We start from the raw sequence: 27971 nt of genomic DNA, 5'->3' as shown, positions 1-27971 counted from the left end.
CTCTCTGTGGTCATTAAAAATCCCATGGCACTTCTCGTAAAAGAGTAGGGGTGTAACCCTGGTGTCCTGGCCAAATTCCTGCCACTGGCCCTTGTCAATCATGGCCTCCCAATAATCCCCATCCACTTGATTGGCTCTATGACACTCTCTCTTCTCTCCACCTGTAGCTGGTGTGTGGTGAGCGCACTGGCGCCGTTGTCCTGTGGCTGCCGTCGCATCATCCAAGTGGATGCTGCACACTGGTGGTGGTTGAGGAGAGACCCCCCCCCACATGATGTAAAGCGCTTTGGGTGTATTGCAATACACAATAAAAAGCGCTATATAAATGCCTCATTCATTCATTCATTCATTCAGTGTTGCCAGGCAGGGTGGCGGGCTATTTTGAAAATACAGTCGCGGGAAAAATTACAGAGCCATGGGTTGCGTTTTTTTTTGGGCCATTTTAATACTTTTTACAGCCGTGGCGATATACAGCCATATCTCACGTCTACGAGTGTGATATTGCGTTAATACAACAGTTCAACGGCACGTGTATGTAAATAATTTAGAAACAACAACAGAGTATCTTTGAAAGCCCCCTTTTGTGCAGAACTAAAGAAATGTTGAAGCAAATTTTCAAATAGACCTTATCTTTATTAACAAACCACATATTTTAAGTCCAAGCAAGCACATTCTCGCCTAAAAAAATCCTTAAAGCTGCATTCGTGACACAAAACAGTATTATTTTTAAATTATAGTGGATTTTGGGCGTCCGTCATGACACTACACAAAACATAGATAGACCCGGCGTCCGCCATGACACTAGACAGACAAAACACATATACATATATATATATATATAAAATAAAAAAAGCTTTTAAAGTCACTAAACTTATGATTTCTTTTGAGCTTTGTGAAAATAAATTAAATTACTTGATTCATTTACATAGATATTTGCTTTCTGCTGCAGCAACAGTGTTTATTCCTGCCTTGTAAATACATTTAAATTCATTATATTTTTAATAATGGCATAGATTCAGCAGAAAAGTGAATTCTCTCATGAGAAGTGAACCAAACTGACACTTTCCATGTTCCCTATGATTGGCTGTTTGTATCACGTATCACTTACATTCTTAGATGCATGAGCTCCAGAGTTAATCACAACCTTTGGATCAAGCTCAGAGTTAACACAAAATGATTATATCGAGCTTTGTGAGCCCGCTGAATCTGATCTCAACCAGTCTGGATTTGTTTTTGATTTTGTCAACTCTAAACCTACTCTGAAACTCAGAGTTGGTTCAGCTAATTTTATGCAACAGGCCACTGACCCTCAGTTACCATAGTAACAGACCAAGCTGTTACTAAGAGCCGTTTCCTGTGAGTGAGAATCTAAATCTTCCTCCAGGTGATGCTCAGACTCAGAAAGAAAGTGTCATTTCGAACCGCATTCAAATGTCTTTATAAAAACACAATAAGTAGTCTGTAGTGTTTCATTTAGACTTACGTCAATGTATATGTGTTTCTATATACGCGCTGAAATTAAGATTAGAAGGGAGAAAGAGTTTACAGCTGTGTGAGTTAAAGAGATATGTTTCTTTTACTCAGCTGTGTGTTTTTTGATGGAAACAGTTTAATATATATACATACCCCTTTTCCACCAAGGCAGTTTGAGTGCTGGTTCAGAGCCAGAGCCTAGTTTCAAATCAGTTTGTCTTTCAACACCCAAAGCAACAGCTCAGAACCAGAAAAAGTGGTTCATAAGTAGCACCAAAACGTGGCTTGTCTAGAAGTAAGAACCACTTGCGTCAGGGGCCAGGGGTGGGATTACCATGACTAACAAGACAAACAGAAAGCTGCGATTTAAAAAATGGCGCTAAACACAAACATGTTGGATTCGCCGTGTTTGGATGCCGATTTAGATTCGCAAAACCATAAACATCAACAGAAACGCAACATCCACCATTGTTGATATTAGGTTTGTTCGGGATATGCGCGGACCCTTCGGTGTGTGGTGTCGAAGTACTGCAAGAGCAATTCAAATGCTTAAAGTGTCGTCTGCTCTCCAATCGCTCTCACGGTGCTTTGGTGTCGTGCGGCGCCGATGCATCTTGAGCAAGCCTAGTGTGTTTGGTGCTACTACGCTAGCATTGCTGAGAAAAATTAGCTGTATTCAGTGACGTAAGATCTGGCTCTGTGGTGGCTCTCTAGTTCATGGAAAGGCAAACCGGTTCATAGTAGACACAAAGCAACTCTGAACTGGCAATAGCACTGGCTCTGAACTAGCACCTGGTTCATGCTGGTGGAAAAAGAGGTAACAGAAACACAGAACTACCAGATTCTACCCCAAATCCAGCATAGAGGGGTTTAGTGAATGTGGTTTTAAATGCGTGTAAGCGTGTGAGAGTGTGTGTGTCAGATACGCTGTAGAAGGACAGATGGCCAGCCGACCAGTCCAGATAAACTCCTACTCTCTTAGAGCATGAAGAGTCATATATGATTGTGGTCTTGTTATGACTGACAGTAAACCTGTTATTAAAACATTTCAGAGTCCAGGAATTTTCATTGGATCCAAACACACACTCATTACTCTTTCCATTCCTTCTGATTCCTTTAGAGGCCACTGATATATAAACCATTCCGCTCATTTCAGCCTCCCAATAACAGCGTCCAGTCAGACTCTCACTACACAGAACCTGAAGACACTCATCAAATCTCATTGGATGATCAGGATACGGCTGCTTCTCTTCCACATGTGACACCTTTCTGTTCCTCTCAGACAGAGACAGATGAGTGTTTGCTGTGTTTAAATCCAGTATGAGATCACATGCATCTGAACATAAGAAGAGAGATTATAACATTAACACAGTGTTTCCTATTAATTACCTACCCAGCCAAAGACTAATCTGTCCAAAAAGTTTCACAATGAATCAAAAATATTTTAACACTGCTCATAGTAAAGATGTCTAATGTTGTTTTGTGCCATTGCTTTGACAAAGCACCTGTCAATTGAACTTAATAAACACTGTACACTGCAATATAAAAATGCAGAAAAGGCTGTGCATACTGTAATTCATGTTCTCTTTTGCTGTTTATCAAAAAGAATAAAGAATACCTATATCCTCCAGATTTAATTGTCACTGCCAACTTTTTAAAATACGTTTTATCACTGATAAATGATGTATAAGATTACAGAGGTGAAAAGATTAAGTTTTTATTTTTGGTTTACTCCCATCCATTTTAAATCATAACATGAAAAACAGATTTAAAATCAGTTCATAAAATTGCCATTAATGAACATTGAGTGAGCTATTGTTGCACATTAAAAAAAAACAAAAAAAAAACCCTATGTTCAGAACAGTGCAAGAACTACAAAAACCTTTATAAACTCATATGGGAGTTTGAGAGCATCACACACCAGAGATGGGTTTAAAAAAATTATTTCTCTCAAAAAAGGTGCCAGTTTCAGCATTTTGTAATAAAAAAAATGAAAATCACTAATCACCAAACCAGACCTGCAGAGTTTTGCTTCAACCCTAATCAAACACACCTGAACAAGCTAATCAAGGTATGAAGGGTTACTAGGAAGCTTCAGGCAGGTGAGTTTTTATTAGGGTTGGAGCTGAAATCTGCGGCTCTCCAGGGCTGGAGTTTGCCACCCCTGATTGATAGATAGATAGATATATTATATAAGTTATATAAGGCAATTAATGACTAAATATGTATTTTCTTTTGAGCCCTTTGTGAAAGTATATGAATTGTTAAATTCGGCTGATTTTTTTTTTTTGCATAGTCATATTTTCTTTCTGCTGCTTTCTAAAATATTTGCTGCAGCAGCAGTGTTTATTCCTGCCTTGTAAATGCATTTAAAATTAATTATATTTTTAATAACGACATTTATTAATTTTTAACAGAGAAGTGAATTGTGCTGACTCTCAAGAGAAGTGAATCAAACTGATGCTCTCCATGTTCCCTATGATTGGCTGTTTGCTGCACGTGTCTCACTTTCATGTGCACACGCTCCAGAGATAATCACAAACTCTGGATCAACCCTGAGTTGACAGAAGATTTATATCGAGCTTTGTGAGCCCGCTGAATCTGATCTAAATCAGGTTGGATTTTTAGGTTGTCAACTCTAAACCTACTCTGAAACTCAGAGTTTGTTCATCTCGTTTCGTGCTACAGGCCACTGGTGATTAGAATTAAAACAAAAACATAGTTTTAAAAAACGAGTCCTGTACGAATAGGGCTAAAGACATTGCCCTACCCTGCTTATATGGTATTCATTTTATTTGTGCAGATCTTAAAAAGGTCTGAAAAAGTGTTTGTGTGTGTCCTACATTTCTTTAGTCCTGCTGTAATCCTGATCTCTCCTCCACGATCCACACTATAAACACAAAACATGTCACACTTATTTTCCAGAACACAGCAAATACAAACAAACAAACACACACACACACACTATCCTGGTTTGCTATCCTTGTGGGGACTCTCCATAGGCGTAATGGTTTTTCTACTGTACAGACTGTATTCTATTGCCCTACATCTAAACCTGCCCCTTACAGGAAACTTTCTGCATTTTTAGATTTTCAAAAAACTTAATTCTGTGTGATTTATTAGCTTGTTTACCTGTGGGGACCTCAATTTAGGTCCCCACCGTGACACAAGTCCCCATGAGTCTGTGTATTCAGGTTTAAGTCCCCACCTGAATAGAAAAACAGGTACACACACACACGCACAAATACAACAAACAACAGTTTATGCAGTTCCTGTTTCACTGAATAAGACACTCAAGCCTTCAGTTACAGATTTAGCTTTACGTTCACTGATCATTTGTTTCTATAGTCTTTCATTTCTGCAATTGTTTTAATCAATAGCTGATATTTATCTACTAACTACAGAAGTCTCTTGCTGTTCAGCCAATCTTTAGTCAGTATTGTAAGGTCAAACAATTTCTTCTCATTTAGACTGTGATCTTCGAGTTTGTATGTGCGCTCTGCATGCAAGGATCTACATAGTTAGTTTTCAATTACTTTAGAGGGCACACATGTACAAACCACCATGACAGGATGATTATTAGTATTGAACATACTTGAGTTTGTCCAGTCTGTAGTTTGGATCAGAGAGCAGCTTGACTAATGATTGTCCTGGGTGATTGTAGCTCAGATCTAGCTCTCTCAGGTGTGAGGGGTTTGAACTCAGAGCTGAAGCCAGAAAACAACAGCCTTCCTCTGTCACCATACAGCCAGATAATCTACAAACACACACACAATCAAATTAATCAATGACAGGAATATTGGTCAATGTAGTTTAATTTGTATTTTTAAATCAATAAATATAGAAAGTACATTGTGATTTCTGAAATAGAGAATATATTTTGATTTCTATTGAAAAACATTTTTGTCGCTCATTATATAACTTATTTCTTGCAGAAAAATCAACGGAGAGAAATATACTGATTCTGTGATTTATATTTGGTGTGACTTCCTGTAAGTCTGCTTTAATAAAATAATTCACAAATTCAGTGTTGCACCTTTCTTTTCTCCACAGATCACTGATTACAGGTTCAGTTCAGCTGGTTTTAGCTCAGTGTCACAGTGTTAATGTATCAGATCTGATCTCAGTAACAGTTTCTATTCATCTGCGCACCTCATAATTTTGACATTTTAATTAGTGAATGAATCATTTTTAAAAACAACAGACTGGAGGCAATACTAACCCAAAGTCTTCAAACACAGTGGGGTCTGCTGATATATTACAAACACCCAGGAGATCAGGTCCAGTGTAGATGACATCTTTAATTTCATAATCAAGTGAATCTTTATCTATTTTTCGTACCTCAGTATGTTGAGTTGACAGTGTGAACTCTTCAGCCCATTAGACAGAAGTTTCACTCCTGAATCCTGCAGGTCATTGTGACTCAGGTCCAGCTCTCTCAGTGAGTTTGAAGATTGAAGAGATGAAGACAAACTTCTACAGCACTGACCAGTGAGATTACATCCAGCAAGTCTACAACACAGAATGAAAGATAGTTAAGAGGAGCTGGTGGGTTAAAACATTGTTTCCTGTGTTTTGTACATGGTATTAAACATGACTAACATCAAAGTCCCTTTCAATGCACTCACTCTTGGGAATTTTCAGTCATAAGAAGTACAGGACCTACCTAAATGAATGGGGAAATACTGAAATCTCAAAAGCTACTTGGCAAACTCAAATTTAAACAAAAAATGTCAAGGCAGCAATAAAATCTGATATGAATAAATGATTCTCCCTGAAACTGCGCATTGGCTGGACCAACCTGGAAAAAACAGTGTAAAACAAAGGCTGAGCACTTTGCCAATTGGTGACTGGCTCTTTCATTTGCAAAGCGGGACATGATTTACTAGAGCCGCCATATCAGGCATTCAATTTGTCTCATTCATTGTAATACAAGTGGTCCATCTCAGTATCAATAATATTCGTTTTTCCCCATCAGGAGTTGAACTCTAAATTCTGACTGAAAATCAACTTAAATGCGTTTACATTAGTGTGATACTTTTTTTGTTGTTGTTGTTTTGTTATAAAAGGTTATTTATACGTTTCTGTAGCTTAACCCTTGTAATGCATAAAAAATAAATACATTTAAAAAACCTGTATACACCTTTTGAATTCCTGGGTCCGTTTTGGACCCGGTAGAACGTAAGCTTATAAAACACAGTCATAACCTAATATTTTTCAAATAAAACCATATTGTACCGGATCAGTACCAGTAATAACATTTATGTTTTGAATGTTACCATGTTTTACCACGCTATTACTACACTAAGCGCCTTTCTATTAATAAAAAAAGATAAATTCTTTGAAATAACATTTTACAAGATCTATGGCCAAAAATACAAAAACAAGAAAATATCTATTTTTATCTATTTATGAGAAATTTTATTTGAATATATCACTAATAATAATAATAATAATAATAATAATTCCTTACATTTATATAGCGCTTTTCTAAGCACTCAAAGCACTTTACATTTTCAGGGGGTATCTCCTCATCCACCACCAGTGTGCAGCATCCACCTGGATGATGCGACGGCAGCCATAGTGCACCAGAACGCCCACCACACACCAGCTTACTGGTGGAGAGGAGACAGAGTGATGATGCCAATCAGCAGATATGGGGATGGTTAGGAGGCCATGATGGTCAGAGGCCAATGGGCGAATTTGGCCAGGATGCCGAGGTCACACCTCTACTCTTTTCGAAAGACATCCTGGGATTTTTAATGACCACAGAGAGTCAGGACCTCGGTTTAACGTCTCATCCGAAGGACATACTAAGAACATACTATGAGAATTACCCATATGAACTACATTGTTTGTCGTCAATGGATTTAATTAAATTTCTTTGAACTTACAACGCATGACTGCACATGACGCATGATGTCTAAATTTATGAAAACTACACATTCTACAAAATGCATTCTACAAATTTCTAACAAAAATAAATGAATAAATGAATATTACTCTGAAATGTTTTCAAACAAAATATATTTATTTTACTTGCATTAAGTTTTACTTTCAGGGTAAAAGGTGATAAACAGCCTGAATCTCCTTTTCATGCCGCAATGGTTCATCAATAGCTGGCAGCAAATTGTGAGTAAATTGTGGACTTCTTTTTTTAAACCCCCTTTCCATTTTAAAATTTAGACTATTTAGTCTATAAACTTTTGACCTACAAACCATCATTAATTTTATTTTATTTTAATTTCAGATTTATTGTGTGTGTGTGTGTGTGCGCATGTGCAAGCATGTTTATAAACGAGATGCAGTTCCAGTATGAGGTACAAAATTTGTGAGTTGCAGGGCTGTCAAACTCGGTCCTGGAGGACCACTGTCCTGCAGAGTTTAGCTCAACTTGCCTCAACACACCAGCATGGAAGCTTCTAGTATGCCTAGTAAGACCTTGATTAGCTGCTTTAGGTGTGTTTAATTAGGGTTGGAGCTAAACTCTGCAGGGCACCGGCCCTCCAGGACCAAGTTTGGACTCCTGGTGTAGAGTGTAGGAAAGAGGCTAAAGGTATTTTACAAAATGAATCTGAGACAAATCTAATATTTATAAAGAATAATTTTAAGCCACAGACCTGAAAACAGACCTGAATGTAAATGGTGTAACAACTTAGTTTAAATGGCTATATCTTACAGTTATTTAAATAACTGAAATAAATACCTGTGTAATTTGACAGTCTTAACACATATCCAGCATTTCATTTTTATACTAAAAACTATGGATTGTATTTATTTATTTATTTTTAAAAAGTTTTATATTCCTCTTCCAATCGGACCTGAATGCATTAGGAGAGTTAAGTGCCACTAACAACAAAGTAGTGGGTTTAAATCCTAGAGAGCTCACATACTGAAAAAAAAAAAAAAAAAAAAAAAGGACTCTGAATGCATCATTTTACCTACAGTCAGAAATCAAGAGAAGTATTAGACAAAAATCCTAAAAGTAGCTACTTAACCTAAATTTCAAAATTACACTGCACTCATAATTTAAAATCCTCTATATGTATATTAAAAAAATTGAACACAATAGTAATTTCATAATCACATGAAACTTTGAGAAACCTTTTTTTTTTTTTTTTACCTCAGTAGGAGTTGACAATGTGAACTCTTCAGTCCAACAGACAGAAGTTTCACTCCTGAATCCTGCAGGTCATTGTTACTTAGGTCCAGCTCTCTCAGTGAGTTTGATGATTGTAGAGATGAAGACAAACTTTCACAGCACTGACCAGTGAGATTACAGATGGACAACCTAAACAGACCAGAGTTTATATATCTACCCAAAACATGCAACTCTTCAGTATACTTTCCCATTGCATCTCTAATTATTCAAAGGTAGCTGTACAAACGCGGTATCCTTAATTTAATAATTTATATGCTCTTAAATATGTATAGCAGGTAATATATTGAAAAGACAATATATAATGTAGTAATTAAAAAATAGTTTCTGTTTATTGAAACAGGCTGGAATAAATAGAAACCCTAAGTCTTCAGACACAGTGGGGCCTGCTGATATATTACAAACACCCAGGAGATCAGAACCAGAGCAGAGGGCATATTTAATTTCATAATCAAGTGAATCTTTGTCGGTTTTTCTTGCCTCAGTATGTTGAGTTGACAGTGTGAACTCTTCAGTCCAACAGACAGAAGCCTCACTCCTGAATCCCGCAGGTCATTGTTACTCAGGTCCAGATCTCTCAGTGAAGAGTTGGATGATTGTAGACATGAAGACAAACTCTTACAGTGCTGATCACTGAGATTACAGCCAGCTAGTCTATAACACAGGATGAAATAGGGCTCAACTAAAATATTTGTAGAGTAAAATTGCTTAATCTGCATCGCCTCTTATCACTTATCTTTCTGCACTGTTGTGTAAAATAAGTGATTTGGAATTAGAGATGGGCTGATAAAATTAGTGGCTCCTAATAAAATCACTGTTATGTGCAGAACACATAAAATATTATTTTAACCTCTTCTGTATCATTCAAGTCCTGATAATTCATCTTCACAGTTTAACACTTTGTCTTTCTTTTGCTGCCTTGAAACATGAACATTATTCTTTTTTTTTTTCTCCTGGATTCCCGTCTTGGATTTTTATTTACTTATTTAGACTGTTGTTGTTGTTTTTTTCCCCCATTACTGCCTACATTACATTATTACTGATTAAATTAAATTTAGTCAATTACCATTGCATCTAATTTTCCTTGATATTTTGGAAAATAAAAGTACATTATAGAACTCAAATGTAATTTTCCATAGAGGGTGTTACACCAAAAGAAAATTATACTTCAACAATTGCACTTTACTAAATCTCTGCACATGGCTCATTAGGTCTGTCACGATAACCTCAATATTGTATGTCGACAAGCCAACTTCAGAGGACGGCAAGCGACCTCCACAATCGCGTTAAGGTGTTCAATGCTGACAATTATCTTTTTTTCCTTTCCTGGTTTACACTTCATGCATTTGTACTTAATGTTAAATAAGCTAATAATGATAAGGCTTATAGTGAAATGAATATTTACTATTAATTTACTCGCTCTCATCCAAGATGTAGGTGACTTTTTTCTTCAGTAGAACAATGGAGAGTCAGGTGAATATTGCAGGTTAATGTTTTTTTTTTTTTTCAAATGAATATATAAACTTGGATGAATACCATATGAACCGTTCAGGGGCATGTTTAGTGTTTTGGTCCCGGAGGGGCCCCCCTAGGTGGATTTTGCGATCGATTCTGGGGTAGGGTATAGTTTACATTTTATCGATACTGATACGATACTTATCAATACAGTTATCCATACTACTCTATAATTTGGTGCAAAAATAAATGTAAAATGATGTTGAAAATTTCAAGTTATTTTATTACTGCAGTTTACAAATGCCTCCAAGCAAACAGAAAAAGGCACATAAAGCACATTTTTCAAATAAAAAGGCCCTTCAAAGGGAGAGAGAGAGAGTGTGAGAGAGAGATTTCCTCAGCATACCATAATACAACATATTTGAACATCATGTGAGGGGGGAATTTTTAGATATTTATTTTTTTTTGTCTCAAAAATATGTAATTAAATGTTTGATCATGCTGTGTATTTTGTTTTTTACAATGGGGCAATTGTTGAGAGTGCACACTGGAGAGCGCACAAGTGCTGAATAGTTTAAATACTGGCTAAACTTAAAGAAATGCAAATTATAAACTTTAGTGATGATGCATGTAAACTGTGACAATTCCTGTGTCAATCGTGCAGTGTGCAGCTCGCTTATAGTGCATGATGTGGTGATATGAAGTCATTTGCGCATTTTGAGAGGGAAAGACAGAGAGCTCGCGGAGAACTCATGCTGTTTGTAAAATTATGCCTCACAGAAAGTTTTCAAATTATAAGTTATTTAATAAAGAAATATGAATTGTACCTTACCTTCAGCATTATAATTATTTTACCCGCGCCGGACAGAGACTGAGACGGTGCAGCTGCATGTCGTGCCAAACCTCTCACTGCAGACAGCTTGAGATCGGTTTATGCGAACAGCTTCTAATTCACCATTAACACAGAAGTACGGAGATAAAACAACACACGTATCGATAACTGTATTGTTTGTCGTCAAACTTATCAGTAGTCTGGTACTGACCTAATTAAGCACCGCTCCAAAAAAAATGCCGGTTCTCGAATTCCCATCCGAAGAAATCGCGTTCCGCGGGGTCCCCACACAATTGCGTGGTGCCTAAACACGCTACTGCAACCATTAATGTAGGATTTGAAAATGTTTTACAAGACGTGAGGGCACAAATTTAAAAGAAAAAGTGACGCTTTCCTTGACAGTTCTCAAAAAACGTTTTTTTTTTCAACATCGCGTCATATTACGTCACATAAGGGAGTCGTCTGCTGGGCTCTGCTTTGAGCGGTTGTGAGTCAGTGTGTTTTCGGCAGCTATTTTTATTTCAATTTATCATAGTCATGGTAAATTATTGTGTTTGAGGAGGCTGCACTAACTCCAGCCAGTCAGGACATCGAGTCCACAGGTTTCCTAACAAGAAATAGGATGGTATATTTCGGGCCTGGGTGCGTTTGTGCAGCTGAAGAGACGGGACTTCACTAATGCATCTGCTTAAAAAAAAAAACGCGGTGGTGTGTAACGTTAAAGGTGCTGTATGTAGGATTGACTTTGAACTAGGTATTGCAGTCCAAATTCAAAATATTGGAGATGTTTTTTTTCACCCGGCCTCTCCTCCTCAGACTTGACGCACACGCAGGTTGCCAGATTAACGACACCAACAGAAATGCGTTGTGTTTTCCGCCAACTGGCAACCCGGGGTGCTGAAATACAATTGGGTAAACTGGCAGTGGGCGGGTTTTACAAACCATAACAAACACAGCCATTCCGGGCCGGAATGCACATTTTCAAAGGAGAATAACTGACTGTAGCATTGTTTTTCAGATAAACAAGTATGTTAACTTAGCATGTTTCTGAAATATCTGCAAACATATTATGGCATTTTTATGCTTTAGTAGAGTCAAAATCCTACATACAGCACCTTTAACTTAATGATCACTTTACACCGGAGGATTATCTTCCTGGCGATATGAGTTCCACATGGGATGCTGAAGCAAGAACCTAGTGAGACTTGGTGCGATTTCTTCAGTGCATACAGCACCTTCATCGGGTCCCGGGCAGCCTGTGTTCGGCCGCCGGCGGAAGACATGATGCTCTCGGATTTTGTCTCCTCTGATCGTTGTTCTGTCTAATCCTGGCCTGTTCCTGCTCTCTTGGCCACATAGCAGGCTCATAATTTTATCTGTGGTCCGTCATACGAGTGTAAATACACATTTAAAATTTCCACAGCATCCGAACTGTCATCGCGATCCATTGTTTTCCTATGGTTTAAATGGACCGCTCTCCCTTTTGATGCATCACTTCCAGTTTTGACGGTTTTCAGATGCAGAAGTAAAATTCTCTCACAAAAACGACTCCAGAAGCCTTAATAGCGTATTTTAAAGTATATTTTAAAGACAATCTAGTTCCTACATTATTTTTCTATACATCGACTCACTGGGGTCTCTAACCTGCAATATGCCCTTTAAAAACAAAGCATATCAGGCAAGACTAAATCAATACACGTGTCTCCTGATGATATTTTAAAGTCTTGTGAAGCAAAACGATTGATCTGTGCTAAAAAATCTTTAATGTTCTACTGAAGAAAAAAGTCAGCTACATCTTGGTTGATGTGGTTTGGAAATGTTAGAATGTGCTTGGGAAAAAAAATATAATCAGAATACTGACTTGCCTAATAATTATGAAAGACAGTTTTGTATACATTAAACAGATTTTGATTTCCATCTAAAATATGGTCATGTCAAAGAAAACCGTGTCATGATTTGGAGGAATTTCAACGTTACCATGTCTCAACAAATCATACAAATTAATACTCACAGAGCTTTTCTGCAGTTCAGCACAGCTGGTATCAGTCTCCTTCTACCCTCGCATGATGTGTTGTATTTCTTCAGATCAAACTCATCCAGCACCTCCTCTGATATCTGAAGCAAGTAGGCGATTGTTGAGCAGTGACCGGGAGAGAGTCGATTCACTGAGTGATTCCCTGATTTCACAAACTCCTGAATCTCTCTGAACAGAGTCTGATCCTTCATTTCCAGCAGACAGAGAAACAGATTGATGCATCTGTTTGCTGAGAGACGTACATCACCCTTGATTTTGTCTTTAATGTATTGTGTGACTCTCTTGATGGTCTCTGAGATGTTGGTGTCTGTCTCTGTCAGTAAATCCTGTAAGAGTCTCTGATTGGACTCCAGTGAGACGCCCAGCAGGAACCGCAGGAAAAGATCCAGATTTCCATTAATACTCTGTAAGGATTTATCAACTGCTGCTTTTAGTAGATCATACAGAGATTTTTTCCACTTATATCCTTCATACAGAAACAACCTCAGTGATTCCTTATTCCTGAGTAAATGTGAGTAAAATACAAAGAAAGCAGCTAAAAACTCCTGAAAGCTCAGATGAATGAAGCAGTAGACTTTTCTCTGATGAATCACAGATTCCTCTCTGAAGATCTCGGTGCAAATCCCAGAATACACCGCAGCGTCAGTGACGTCTATGCCGCTCTCAATTAGGTCCTCCTCATAGAACATCACATTGCCCTTCATCAGCTGTTTGAAAGCCAACTCAGCAAGTTTCAAAATCACATCTCTGTTAGACTTCAGAAGTTTCTTTGGTTTTCTCCTATCATACTTCTGATTCCTCATGTTGATCTGAGTCAGCAGGAAGTGGATGTACATTTCAGTCAGAGTTTGAGGGATTTCTGCACTGCTATCTTGTTTCAGGAGGTTCTGAAGCACAGTGGCTGAGATCCAGCAGAAGACGGGGATGTGACACATGATGTGGAGGCTTCTTGATCTTCTAATGTGTGAGATGATTCTGCTGGCTTGATGCTCGTCACGGATTCTCTTCCTGAAATATTCCTCCTTCTGATGCTCATTGAATCCCTGAATTTCTGTCACACGGTTGATGTATTCTGAGGGGATCTGATTGGCTGCTGCTGGTCTGGAGGTGATCCAGATGAGAGCAGAGGGAAGCAGCTCTCCTCTGATGAGGTTTGACATCAACACACCCACTGATGAAGACTCATTCACATCACAGACTTTCTGTCTGTCTGTAAACATCAGTGTGATTCTGCTTTCATCCAGACCATCAAAGATGAACACAACTTTACACTCCTCATAAATCTTTGAGTCCAGATCTTGAAGTTCAGGATGAAAGTCCAGCAGAAGTCTGTGAAGACTGTACTGATGATCTTTAATCAAGTTCAGTTCTCGAAATGGAAGCACAAACATAAAATCTACATCCTGATTGGCTTTTCCCTCGGTCCAGTCCAGAATGAACTTCTGCACAGAGACGGTTTTTCCAATTCCAGCGATGCCTTTAGTCAGAACAGACTTGATTTGGTCTTTCTTCTGTTTTCTTTGCTCCTCAGGTCCTGGTTCATGTATAGGTTTAAAGATGTCATTGCAGTAGATTGGAGTGTCTGGTGTTCTGGGTCTTTTCTCCATCTGTAAAACCTCATGTTCTTCGTTCACTCCTTCACTCTCTCCCTCTATGATGTAGAGCTGCGTGTAGATCCTGTTCAGGAGGGTTTGATTCCCTTCTGGTTTGATTCCCTCAAATAAGCTCTCATACCTCCTCTTCATGCTGGATTTGTGTTGGTCTTTGACTCTTTGCCTGATGAGGGTCTGACGTCGCATCACTGATCTAATCATATCATCTCTCTTCAATCTGCAGAAACAGAGAGATGAAATAGGGCAGAGGCTGCGACTCTAAACAGTATAATGCCACCAGCGACCTAAGATTACAGGCACATAAATTCATTGCATGCTGTACATGACATTTTTATTTGAACTTCACAAAGTGTGTATCATTATAAAGATTTAAGACTCCAGCATCGATATGAGACCGCTGTGTATGATAAAACAGTTTCAGTGACAGTATTTTCATAATTTATGTCAGGAGTACAAATTAATTTATCTGTAATTATTGATATTTTGAATAATGAGACAAATCCGTATTCAATCACGTCTGCTCTAGTTCACAGAAGTTCACTGAACAACATCCATGAGGACGTTTAGTCCAAAAATGTGCATATTTAGACAAAACATTGCTGTTTTCACATTTACTTCAAATTTCTTTAGTCAGAATCATCATTTCTATTAATTTTCCACCGAATTATGTGATTTGATGATCTGGAGCCTCAAGAGCACCAACCTTTTTATTTCAGACATGCATGTAATTTATGCACCTCCAGCCAAACTAGGGAGAGCTTGAGAAGGGATTAAAATCCAGAAAAATGAACAAATGTTTCCATCAGAAACACAACGATACTTACTCGGGGTCAGAAGTCAATGCTCCACCACTGACTTCAGGGAGATGATGCATGGATCTGCATTTCTTCATAGACACACACCTGGCTTCTGGAGATGCTGCTTTACGTTTCCGAGCAGAAAACTCCTTTCTCTGCTCAGACAGATTGATTTTACAGGCAGTACTAGTGAAACAAACAGAACAGAAGCATATTGCATTTATCACCGCTACTGTCACACATAAATGTCTCACTGAAAATCTGATGCAGTTCTGTCAGTGTTGGTAATGTGGTTTTCATTGGCATAAGTCGGTTTTGAAGCGTATTTGCAGTTGATTAACGCAAATTAAAGTTTATAATTCAAGAGTATGTTGTCATTTAATCTGTGTCTTTTACCAGCCTGCAGTTGTGCTCACCTTCTCTAGTGCTGTTGAGATTGACCAGCAGTGACACACACAATGTTATAATGCTGGACAGAGTGTGGAACAGAAATCTACCAACCACCAGGACAAAAAAAACTGATCCAGCAGAATAACAAACTGTTCCATTTGCATATAGCATGCATTAGTCAACGCTCAATACAACAGAATAATTAACAGTTGTAAACTGAGAAAAAAAAAAAGATACAATGACACCCTGACACGTGGTGCAGGATTCTCATTCATAGTAAACAAAAAAAATGAATTTTACTTTGTTACAGTAAACTGGCCAAGTTATAAAGTATAGAAGGTCTTGGTTTTGCTGAACAGCTTTTTTTTCTTAACCTCATCAGTGCTTTGAATCAATGGCATTTGTCTGCAGAGTGACAGATGTCTACCGGCCAGAAATGAAAGCATCAACGAAGGTTCTACGAGGAAGAATCCAATGTCCCCAAAATAACAGACCGGTGTGTAAAAGTCTTGGACGTATTTTAAGTAGTTAATGCTGCAAACTTTACATATTTCACATACTTTTGAAAATCTTTTGCTACATTTGCTTTTTATACATCAACATGCGCTAGAGTAGACTGTCGTCTTGACCCATTGTGCCATGTTTTTCAGTTACTCAGTCATTCAGACAGGGGTGCCACTGCACATCGGTCATCATTGTATAGTGTAGTCATGCTGAAAAAATACCCACTATTTACATATGACTATGATCAGATGTTTTCTTAACTGCTGTTTTTTTGTTGTTGTGTTTATTTTATTATTTAGAGGAAAGAGCACAGCTTAGATTTCTATATTCATTAGTTTGGGCAATGCTGGGATGTTAAGTGTGCTCTTAGATTCTATGAGTATTTAATTTGGGCATGGCTTATTTTGCAAACAACATGACTCTTGTTGATCTCCTTTGGCATTCTTTATAGTGGAACCCAAAATAAGTCCACGCTGCAACTCTGTACAATGTGACAGGAGCAGGTATAATTCTTTCCTCCTCCACTGGTGGTAATGTACACTGCCATTTAAAAGTTTGGGATCAGTGAGATTTTTAAAGTTTTCTTTTTTTTTTTTAAAGGAAGTCTCTTATGCTCACAAGGCATTTATTTGATTAAAAATGCAGGGGAGAAAAAACAAACAAACAACAAAAAAAAAAAAACAGTAATATAGTGAAATTGTTACGGTTTTCTATTTTAACACTCTTTAAATTATAATTTGTTCCTTTCAAGCAAAGCTGCATTACTCCATTCAGTGTCACATGATCCTTCAGAAATCATTCTAATATGCTGATTTGATACTTTGTTATCATCAATGTTGGAAATAGTTGCGCTGCTTAATAGTTTTTAGAACCTGTGATACTTTTTTCAGGATTATTTGAATAAAAAGTTAAAAAGAATAGCATTTATTCAAAATATTAAAGTTCCAAAAAAAAAATAAAAAAAAAATTAAGCAGCAAAAACTGTTTTCCACATTGATAATAAATCAGCATATTAGAGTGGTTTCTGAAGGATCATGTGATACTGAAGACTGGAGTAATGAGTGCTGATAATTCAGCTTTGATCACAGCAATAAATTATATTTTAACGTTTCCTGAAATAGAACACCATTGTTTTAAATGTAATAATATTTCACAATATTACTGTTTTCTTTTCTCTACTTTTTGATAAAATAAATGCAGCCTTGACTAGCATAAGAGACATCTTTAAAAAAAAAACCCCATTAAAAATCTTACTGCTCCCAAACATTTGAATGGCAGTGTATACAAATAATTAAATATTTATATTGTGTAAATTAGTGTAAAGAGAGAATTGATAAAGTATTACCAAACATAATATCACATTCAAGCATATTTGGAAATGCACTACACAAAGAAAACTTTATTAGACTTGCTTTACCAATTACTAAATGAAAATTCACAAATTTCAAATTCAAAATTCCTCATCTTAATGTTTCCTTGAAACATCTTAATTTAGCTGTAAAATCACATTGTACTCACTGAGGGTCAGAGGTCTCTGCTCCATCACTGAGATCAGGTGGTATCCCCATGGACACATCACTCTTCATAGACACACAGCTGGGTTCTGGAGATGCTGTTTTGTGTGTGTGGACATCCTCCTCCTCAATCTTTTCACAAAGACCCATTTTAGGGGCAGTACTACTGAAACACACAGAACATGCAAAATACTGGACAGAGTTTAAAGAGCAAAAATCCACCAGGAGCAACCAAACTGATCCAGCAGAAACGCATTATGACATGGTTCAAACTGTTCAATTTGCATTAGTGTTTCTGGCGATGGTCATGCATGATTTAAGTCTTCCTAGCACAGCAAACTATCAGATGATGATTTAAAATAAATAAAAATATCGAAATTGATCAGACTGCAGGGCTTCAGACCAAAGAATAAACATGTTTTCTTTTTAAACACCTTAACATTTCTGTTATACTGTCATGTTTATGTCTCCCCTCCTTTTACAGCATTACTCCCCTATTATCAGCATTTTAAACCAACTTGTAGATGTCCTGGGAACTAAAGGTCTTTCCCAACTTGAGAACTATATACAGTCACAAAAAAATTTATTACACAGAATCTGTACCAATATCACAGACCATAACTACAGGGTGGGTGAAAAGTAACTTAAGCATTAAAAATTGGTAATAAAGTCTATTTCTAATACAAATTTATTGAAACAATTATTAAATTATTAATTATTATGATGATTATTGATACAAGTTCTACAGCCTGTAAATATTGCATAGTTTTGGCCATTGAGTGTCGTTAGGGCTCCTCCTCAAAGCATCCTCCTCAAAAAGTTGTTACACGTCTTGCACACATCCAGTCTGTTTTTCTTTGTTAGTAACAGTTATATAGGAGGTGTTGAATATTATTTTTATCTTCTTGCATTCTCTGTTATCATGTAGACAACAGGTTAAGTGAAAATATTAAAATGAAATATAGTGCATATATTTAGCAAAATGCTCCTGTTTATAGTTATTTTTCAAGCTGATTAATGAGCTTATGGATGCCAAATGGATTGAAACACTGAATGAGCGATTACATGAGATATTTTAGTAAGTTGTACTTTATCTTATAATATACCTTTCGATGTCCATTCATGTTTATTTCGTACTATAGTAGTTAAGAAAAAGATACGATGGGTTCACGTGCCGCTTGAACGCTAGAGGCGGTAAAGCAGGGGTGTCAAACTCAATTACTGGAGAGTTTAGCTCCGACCATAATTAAACACACCTGATCCAACTAATCAAGTCCTTCAGGCTCAATTGAAAACTACATGGTTTGTGTGTTGGAGCAGGGTTGGAACTAAACTCTGCAGGGACAAGTGGAACTGACAAACAATTAATTGCGATTAATCACATCCAAAAATAAAAGTTTTTGTTTACATAATGTGCATTGTGTATATTTATTATGTATTTATTAATACACTCACATATAGTATGTATTTTGAAAATATTTCCATGATGTATATACTTATATTCAGATAATTTATATTATTTATAAATATGAGACCCTGGACCACAAAACCAGTCCTAAGTCACTGGGGTATATTTGTAGCAATAGCCAAAAATACACTGTATGGGTCAAAATTATTGATTTTTATTTTATGCCAAAAATCATTAGTATATTAAGTAAAGATCATATTCCATGATGATATTTTGTAAATTTACTACTGTAAATATATAAAAACTTTGTTTTGATTAGTAATATATGCATTGCTAAGAATTCATTTGGACAACTTTAAAGGCGATTTTTTCAATATTTAGATTTTTTTGCACCCTCAGATTCCAGATTTTCAAATAGTAATATCTCGGCCAAATATTGTCCGATCCTAACAAACCATATATCAACGGAAAGCGTATTCATTCAGCTTTCAGAAGATGTACAAATCTCAATTTCGAAAAACTGACACTTAAGACCAGGGTCCAGGGTCACATATACAGTGGGGCAAAAAAGTATTTAGTCAGCCACCAATTGTGCAAGTTCTCCCACTTAAAAAGATGAGAGAGGCCTGTAATTTTCATCATAGGTATACCTCAACTATGAGAGACAAAATGAGAAAAAAAAAAAATCCAGAAAATCACATTGTAGGATTTTTAAAGAATTAATTGGTAAATTCCTCGGTAAAATAAGTATTTGGTCACCTACAAACAAGCAAGATTTCTGGCTCTCACAGACCTGTAACTTCTTCTTTAAGAGGCTCCTCTGTCCTCCACTCGTTACCTGTATTAATGGCATCTGTTTGAACTCGTTATCAGTATAAAAGACACCTGTCCACAACCTCAAACAGTCCAACTCCAAACTCCACCATGGCCAAGACCAAAGAGCTGTCAAAGGACACCAGAAACAAAATTGTAGACCTGCACCAGGCTGGGAAGACTGAATCTGCAATAGGTAAGCAGCTTGGTGTGAAGAAATCAACTGTGGGAGCAATTATTAGAAAATGGAAGACATACAAGACCACTGATAATCTCCCTCGATCTGGGGCTCCACGCAAGATCTCACCCCGTGGGGTCAAAATGATCACAAGAACTGTGAGCAAAACTCCCAGAACCACACGGGGGACCTAGTGAATGACCTGCAGAGAGCTGGGACCAAAGTAACAAAGGCTACCATCAGTAACACACTGCGCCGCCAGGGACTCAAATCCTGCAGTGCCAGACGTGTCCCCCTGCATAAGCCAGTACATGTGCAGAAGAGGATTGGGAGAATGTCATATGGTCAGATGAAACCAAAATAGAACTTTTTGGTAAAAACTCAACTTGTCGTGTTTGGAGGAGAAAGAATGCTGAGTTGCATCCAAAGAACACCATACCTACTGTGAAGCATGGGGGTGGAAACATCATGCTTTGGGGCTGTTTTTCTGCAAAGGGACCAGGACGACTGATCCGTGTAAACGAAAGAATGAATGGGGCCATGTATCGTGAGATTTTGAGTGAAAACCTCCTTCCATCAGCAAGGGCATTGAAGATGAAACGTGGCTGGGTCTTTCAGCATGACAATGATCCCAAACACACCGCCCGGGCAACAAAGGAGTGGCTTCAGAAGAAGCATTTCAAGGTCCTGGAGTGGCCTAGCCAGTCTCCAGATCTCAACCCCATCGAAAATCTTTGGAGGAGTTGAAAGTCCGTGTTGCCCAGCGACAGCCCCAAAACATTACTGCTCTAGAGGAGATCTGCATGGAGGAATGGGCCAAAATACCAGCAACAGTGTGTGAAGACTTACAGAAAACGTTTGACCTCTGTCATTGCCAACAAAGGGTATATAACAAAGTATTGAGATGAAATTTTGTTATTGACCAAATACTTATTTTCCACCATAATTTGCAAATAAATTCTTTAAAAATCCTACAATGTGATTTTCTGGATTTTTTTTTCTCTCATTTGTCTCTCATAGTTGAGGTATACCTATGATGAAAATTACAGGCCTCTCTCATCTTTTTAAGTGGGAGAACTTGCACAATTGGTGGCTGACTAAATACTTTTTTGCCCCACTGATTTTAATATGAAGATAACATTTTTCTTAAATATATACACATGCATGCGTTTGTATTTACATAATACACACACCAGCATACACACATCCATATTGTATAAACAAAAACTTTTATTTTGGATGCAATTAAATCACGATTAATCGTTTGACAGCACTATTAAGGAGTGACAAATTTGGCAGAATTTTAAAGCTGATAGTTTGTAACAGAGCACAAATCTTATTGCTCAGTGTGCTACAAATAATATGATTTTTACACATTAACAGAACACAGCATATATACACTATAGAGCTTGATAACAAGAAGTCCTACAAGTATTGATTCTAAACGAGAATTATCAACGATATTGTTAATGTCCACACAGCTAACAGCTGTACCTTTTCTGCACTTTACTTCGCACGTCTCCGTCATCTTCAATCTCTCTTACGCTGCCACGGGAGCCTGCTTTTTCATTAGCAGGTGTGCCGTCAACCCTGGTGTTCGGCAGAGATGAGGACTGTTTGAAAGTCTTTTTGTTTGTTTTTTTCACTAAAACTTTCATGCACATCGTCTCGGTTTATTACGTCAACATAACAAAAGATGTGATCGCAAAACTAGCAGGAAAAAAGGCATTTCCTGCAGATTTTTAAGTCATAACATGTAAATTTACGCAGCAAAAATACAATTCGCAAATTAAATGTGACTGTTTTAGTCACAGTCTGGAGCCCTGAGACCTGACATATGACATATCTAATCATCACAGGCAAGACTTCTGCCTGTCCCAACAATGGATATTTCTTTGCCACTGTTCTCTTTGGTTTGTCACTGGGAGTTGCAATAGCATTTTTTTAGAACTTTGCTGAAAAGGTTCATATGGAAAAAGCACAATATTAACTCAAATTACATGCTTTACCAATGTTTTTCATAGTACTGAAGTCTAAATGTCTCCTTGAATGTTTGAAATCGCATGGCACTCACTCAGAGTCAGAGGTCTCTGCTCCATCACTGAGATTAGGTCGTATCCCCGCGGATGCGTCACTCTTCATAGACACACAGCCGAGTTCTGCAGATGCTGATTTGTGTGTGTGAATATCTTCATCCTCCTCTTTCTTCTCATAAAGAGTCATTTTAAATATGATACTACTGAAATACACAAAACAGGAAAATAATATACATCTTTAAATGTACAGAATGAAACATTTCATAAAAATATGACTGTCTTCATTATGCTATATCCTGTAAACTTTGCACTACATACACTGATCCACACAATACTACAACAGTTAACAGAAGGTATCATTTGAAAGACAACAAACAAAGATGCTTTCGTCAATCCAAAACAAAGTTTGAAGGGTTAAGAAACTGCAAATAAAACAGGAAACCTGAGTGTATGAATCCATTTATTACTGTCAGGACAAAGAAGTTGCTAAACATTTTAGACCAGCTCCGTTTCTGTGTGACTATGAAAGTCAGAAGCCAAAAAACTACAAAAAAAAAAATGAACAGACTGCATCACAACATATTATGACAGATATTTACATGTGCTCTTACAGAATAAATTATGCATGACAATAAATCCAGAAATGTGTTTGTTCAAACCTACCTCTCTATGAACAATAAAGAACAACAAACACAAACTTCATTCAGTTCATAAATCCATTCTGTCTCTAGATAGCAGCATTAAACTGATCTGTTCTCAAACTTATTCACATTAACACATTCACAGCTTTTCTCTCCTGGTGTTTTTCACGTTCTTCCTTTCATAAAATGCGGGAAATACAGTAGTCAACATTTGAAGTGGATCAAAACCTTTCATCAAAGTTGGCCTAAAACCAAAACTGACTTAGGAAAGCAATGTTAAACTTTCGATATAAACTACTTCAAGGATTTCAACAGGAAGCAGGAATTCAATATTATATTTGTCAAAGTATTTCAGAAGCCTGCTAAATAAATGTTTATATCTCCCTTCACTTTCTCTGCTGCAGTTGATGGACAAACAGCACTATTGTGAAACTGCTTTTTTGCAACAGTACAGTAAACAAGATATTACTATTGACTAACATTTTAGACAATATCAATGGCTACTTAGTCTGTTTTTGCTCCACACGAAGCATTATTTTATTGTTTGGTTCATGAACCAACAAAAACGGCTGAATGAATCGGTTGAATCAGTTGACTGATTCAATGACTCACTCATCATGTTGCCACCTACTGACCGAACGAAGTAACTACAGAAAGGATGACTGACAGGGTTGCAATACATTCTTATATTATATTGCTCAACCTACAACTATGCACCAGTACATAATTAATTGTAAAATATTAAAAACAAATAAATAAAATGTATAGATATCTGTCATAAGGACAAAAGAGAATCTGATGTGTTATTCTTTTAGCTCCAGATATCAAAAATATTGCCCTTATTTTGAAATGGATTACAAATATTTTACAATAAGTTTTATGAATGGGTGGTGAGGACAAGAACATTCTGGGAACCATAAAGTGGGGATACAAGCCAAGTGTGAAAATCATCAGTTAAATTCACCCTACAATTTTAAAACTTCTCTTATTTTTCAAAGTATTATTTATCTATAATATATCTATCTATCTATCTATCTATATTTCAGACCTCTAGCTGAAAAAAATTAGATCTCTTTAAAATTGCAAAGTACTATTTAAAAAGCATGCTCTATGTTAGTATACTTATTAACTGAATAATTCAGCGCATAGCTGAAATATATATATATATATATATATATATATATATATATATATATATATATATATATATATATATATATATATATATATATATATATATATTTTTTTTATTAAGTTTTCATTTATTGAATAAATTAAATTAGTCTTATGTGAATGTTGAGTTGTGTGCATATTAAGTTCATTTCAATGAGTGGGTGACAGAGACCTCTGGTGATAAGATGAACTTACTACACTGGATTCACACACTCATTTTGCCTTGGAATACCAAACCATGATCTATTAATACAGGTGCTGGTCATATAATTAGAATATCATCAAAAAGTTGATTTATTTCACTAATTCCATTAAAAAAGTGAAACTTGTATATTATATTCATTCATTACACACAGACTGATATATTTCAAATGTTTATTTCTTTTAATTTTGATGATTAGAGCTTACAGCTCATGAAAGTCAAAAATCAGTATCTCAAAATATTAGAATATTACTAAAGACCAATACAAAGAAAGGATTTTTAGAAATCTTGGCCAACTGAAAAGTATGAAAATGAAAAGTATGAGCATGTACAGCTCTCAATACTTAGTTGGGGCTCCTTTTGCCTGAATTACTGCAGCGATGCAGCGTGGCATGGAGTCGATCAGTCTGTGGCACTGCTCAGGTGTTATGAGAGCCCAGGTTGCTCTGATAGTGGCCTTCAGCTCATCTGCATTGTTGGGTCTGGTGTCTCTCATCTTCCTCTTGACAATACCCCATAGATTCTCTGTGGGGTTCAGGTCAGGCGAGTTTGCTGGCCAATTAAGAACAGTAACACTATGGTCATTGAACCAGCTTTTGGTACCTTTGGCAGTGTGGGCAGGTGCCAAGTCCTGCTGGAAAATTAAATCAGCATCTCCATAAAGCTTGTCAACAGAAGGAAGCATGAAGTGCTCTAAAATTTCCTGGTAGATGGCTGCGTTGACTGTGGACTTCAGAAAACACAGTGAACCAACACCAGCAGATGACATGGCAGCCCAAATCATCACTGACTGTGGAAACTTCACACTGGACTTCAAGCAACATGGATTCTGTGCCTCTCCACTCTTCCTTCAGACTCTGGGACCTTGATTTCCAAATGAAATGTAAAATTTACTTTCATCTGAAAAGAGGACTTTGGACCACTGAGAAACAGTCCAGTTCTTTTTCTCCACAGCCCAGTTAAGATGCTTCTGATGTTGTCTCTGGTTCAGAAGTGGCTTGGTAGCCCTTTTCCTGAAGACGTCTGAGCTCGGTGACTCTTGATGCACTGAATCCAGCTTCAGTTCTCTCCTTGTGAAGCTCTCCCAAGTGTTTGAATCGGCTTTGCTTGACTGTACTCTCAAGCTTGCGGTCATCACTGTTGCTTGTGCACCTTTTCCTACCCAAATTCTTCCTTCCAGTCAACTTTGCATTTAATATGCTTTGATACAGCACTCTGTAAACAGCCACACCTTTCAGTAATGACCCTCTGTGACTTACCCTCTTTGTGGAGGGTGTCAAAGTTCCTCTTCTGGATCATTGCCAAGTCAGCAGTCTTCTCCATTATTGTGGTTTCAAAGAACAAGAGATACCCAGAATTTATACTGTAGGGATGGTCATTTATTCAAACTCAAATGTAAATATTCTAATATTTTGAGATACTGATTTTTGACTTTCATGAGCTGTAAGCTCTAATCATCAAAATTAAAAGAAATAAACATTTGAAATATATCAGTCTGTGTGTAATGAATGAATATAATATACAAGTTTCACTTTTTGAATGGAATTAGTGAAATAAATAAACTTTTGGATGATATTCTAATTATATGACCAGCACCTGTATACGAAATGGGAAAATTCAGATTGTGAGGTATCATGTAGCATGGCTAATGCCGAGTTCACACTGCAGGATTTTCAAACTCGTCGGATCGCTGTTGTTTTCACACTGCGTGACTATCAGGGGTAGCATTCAGTCGCTGCTGTGTTCACATTGCACGATGGATCGGCGACAGGGGCTTTCAAATTGCACGATTTCACAATAGGAAGAATCGCCGACAACTCTGTCTGATCCGCAAACTACGTTTCACAACAAAACACACGCGAGAAGTGATAAGGAAATAACGCGAGAACCTGCGTGCGTCAGCCCGTTGTTCTCGAGCAAGACTGGAAGTATTAAAATAATATAGCCCGCAAATGGTCTGTGCGCTGATTTCCAGCTACAAAAAGAAAAACAGATTATGCAGGACGGAGATGCAGGGAACAGGGATTGTGTTCTTTTAACGAGTGGTAAATAATAATTTTGCAGTAACTGTTATACTGATGTTGCGGCTGGTCAAGCGTTTGTGCTTGTTTCTGTATGATATAATTGTACATATTAAAATACTGATATGGTCTATAACCCCTCACCGAACTTCCCTCTGCCCTGTAATTGTCTCTCATTGGCTGAAGGTCATCACCGATGTAGTTTTCAGTCTGAAATCATTGCACACAGCAGGATTGTGAATCGGCGACGTGTCGGCGATTCCCTGAGATCGAGTCTTTGATAATTCACACTGCATGATTGTCACTCCCGTGAACGAGCTCCGATTTGCCTCCGATTTCCGGCATTTGTCGGCGATTTATCAAAACCTGTCGGCGAGTGAAAAATCAGGCTAAAATCGTGCAGTGTGAACTCGGCCTAAAGAAGACTTCTGTCCATACAGGATTCTGTTTAATTATATGAAACTTAAGTTAGGATTCAATGCCCGCAAAAAAATCATATGCCACAAAGTGACTCTCATGAGCACCACTGACTAAATGGATACTGTACAACCTTGTGAACTAAACTTTACAGGCACTCAGATAAGACAGCATACTACATCTATTTTAGCATCATTTAACTGTTTGTGTACTTTCATGTAGCGGACTGCAATGCCTTTCCCTGGGTGTTTACCGCAACAATAAAATGGGACAGTGTTACAACAATCATCTCTGTTCGTTTCACAATCTCTCTTCAGGATGTTTCCTGCAAACTCATATTACAAGATGGGTTTTCTTTCCAATTTCTTAAATTGTTCCGCTTAATAAAATGTGTACAGCATTTCAGCAAAAGCATATTTTATACAGAACTAATGTGATTAATGAATTCTGGTAATTAATAAAATAATATAATAAAACAAATGATTTTTTTTCTTCCTTAACCCATTTAACATGCTTTAAATCATGAACTACATTACCCAAAATGCACTACATTACCCAAAATGCACAGCAGGTTTTTGGCGCGCATTTCACTCTGTGTAGCAAGGAATCGGAATCAATGTCAAAACAGAGTGGAATTATCATAAATAAGAGTTTCCTAATCGGAAATTTGATATGAACGGCCTCTCAAGTCGTCTTTACTACTGAGAAACTCGGAGATAATTGATAAGTAACTTTTTTGACCGAAATTCCAGAATCGTACGCTATCTCGCGCGGTGAATGTTGTTATGATTCAAATTTTCGATAGCACTTGAAGGCAGCATAAGACTCAGATAAACATTAACAAGACTCTCTGTACATATATAAAAATGAAAACAGGACATGAACTGACACTTCAGATGTTATACCGTGCGTAAAATACGGCACAAGTTCGTGTTTAAAGCCATACAGTTTATACGTTGTACTGAACGTGAACAACCTTTAATTCAACAACAGTATTGCCACCAAATTTTGTTCTGATTTCACAGTGACCTATTTAATATGCTCTAGGACAGGGATAACGTTACTCAAATCTGGCCCACGAGATCCACTTTCCTGCAGTTTAGCTCTAACCCTAATCAAACACACCTGAGCATGCTAATTAGTGTCTTCAAGATCATTAGAAAATCACAGGTAGGTGAGTTTGATCAGCAGATTAGCCCTCCAGGGAAAGATTTGAGGAACCCCGCTCTAGGAGCTTGTTTGAGTTTCCATGAATATAGACATAACGTTACCTCTTTCCAGGTCCAGGATACTTCCTCGCAGACTAACCA

At 37.3% G+C, this 27971-nt stretch overlaps 1 protein-coding gene across 5 annotated transcripts; it reads right to left on the bottom strand.

Moving 5' to 3' along the window:
- Nucleotides 1-359: 359 nt before the first annotated feature.
- On the bottom strand, nucleotides 360-27971 carry LOC131523561 (NLR family CARD domain-containing protein 3-like). 5 transcript variants are annotated; one of them, XM_058750039.1, is made up of 11 exons: nucleotides 27933-27971; nucleotides 22246-22410; nucleotides 17777-17938; nucleotides 15392-15550; nucleotides 12931-14784; nucleotides 9113-9286; nucleotides 8597-8764; nucleotides 5815-5985; nucleotides 5069-5230; nucleotides 4317-4363; nucleotides 360-2809 (listed from the first exon to the last, which is right to left on the bottom strand). In XM_058750039.1, the coding sequence occupies exons 2-11, from the start codon at nucleotides 22392-22394 to the stop codon at nucleotides 2271-2273; spliced, it is 3585 nt and encodes a 1194-aa protein (XP_058606022.1). In that variant the 5' UTR covers nucleotides 22395-22410; nucleotides 27933-27971; the 3' UTR covers nucleotides 360-2270. The 5 variants fall into 5 exon arrangements, 4 of the variants coding, with proteins under 4 accessions (XP_058606022.1, XP_058606024.1, XP_058606023.1 ...); XM_058750041.1 differs by having other exon boundaries at nucleotides 17777-17935; XM_058750040.1 differs by having other exon boundaries at nucleotides 22246-22407; nucleotides 27933-27957.

The sequence above is a fragment of the Onychostoma macrolepis genome, chromosome 17, assembly GCF_012432095.1.
Source record: "Onychostoma macrolepis isolate SWU-2019 chromosome 17, ASM1243209v1, whole genome shotgun sequence".
In the NCBI taxonomy this organism is placed as follows: domain Eukaryota; kingdom Metazoa; phylum Chordata; class Actinopteri; order Cypriniformes; family Cyprinidae; genus Onychostoma; species Onychostoma macrolepis.
Note: the sequence above shows the minus strand (reverse complement) of the source record. Positions and strands in the feature narration are given on the sequence as shown.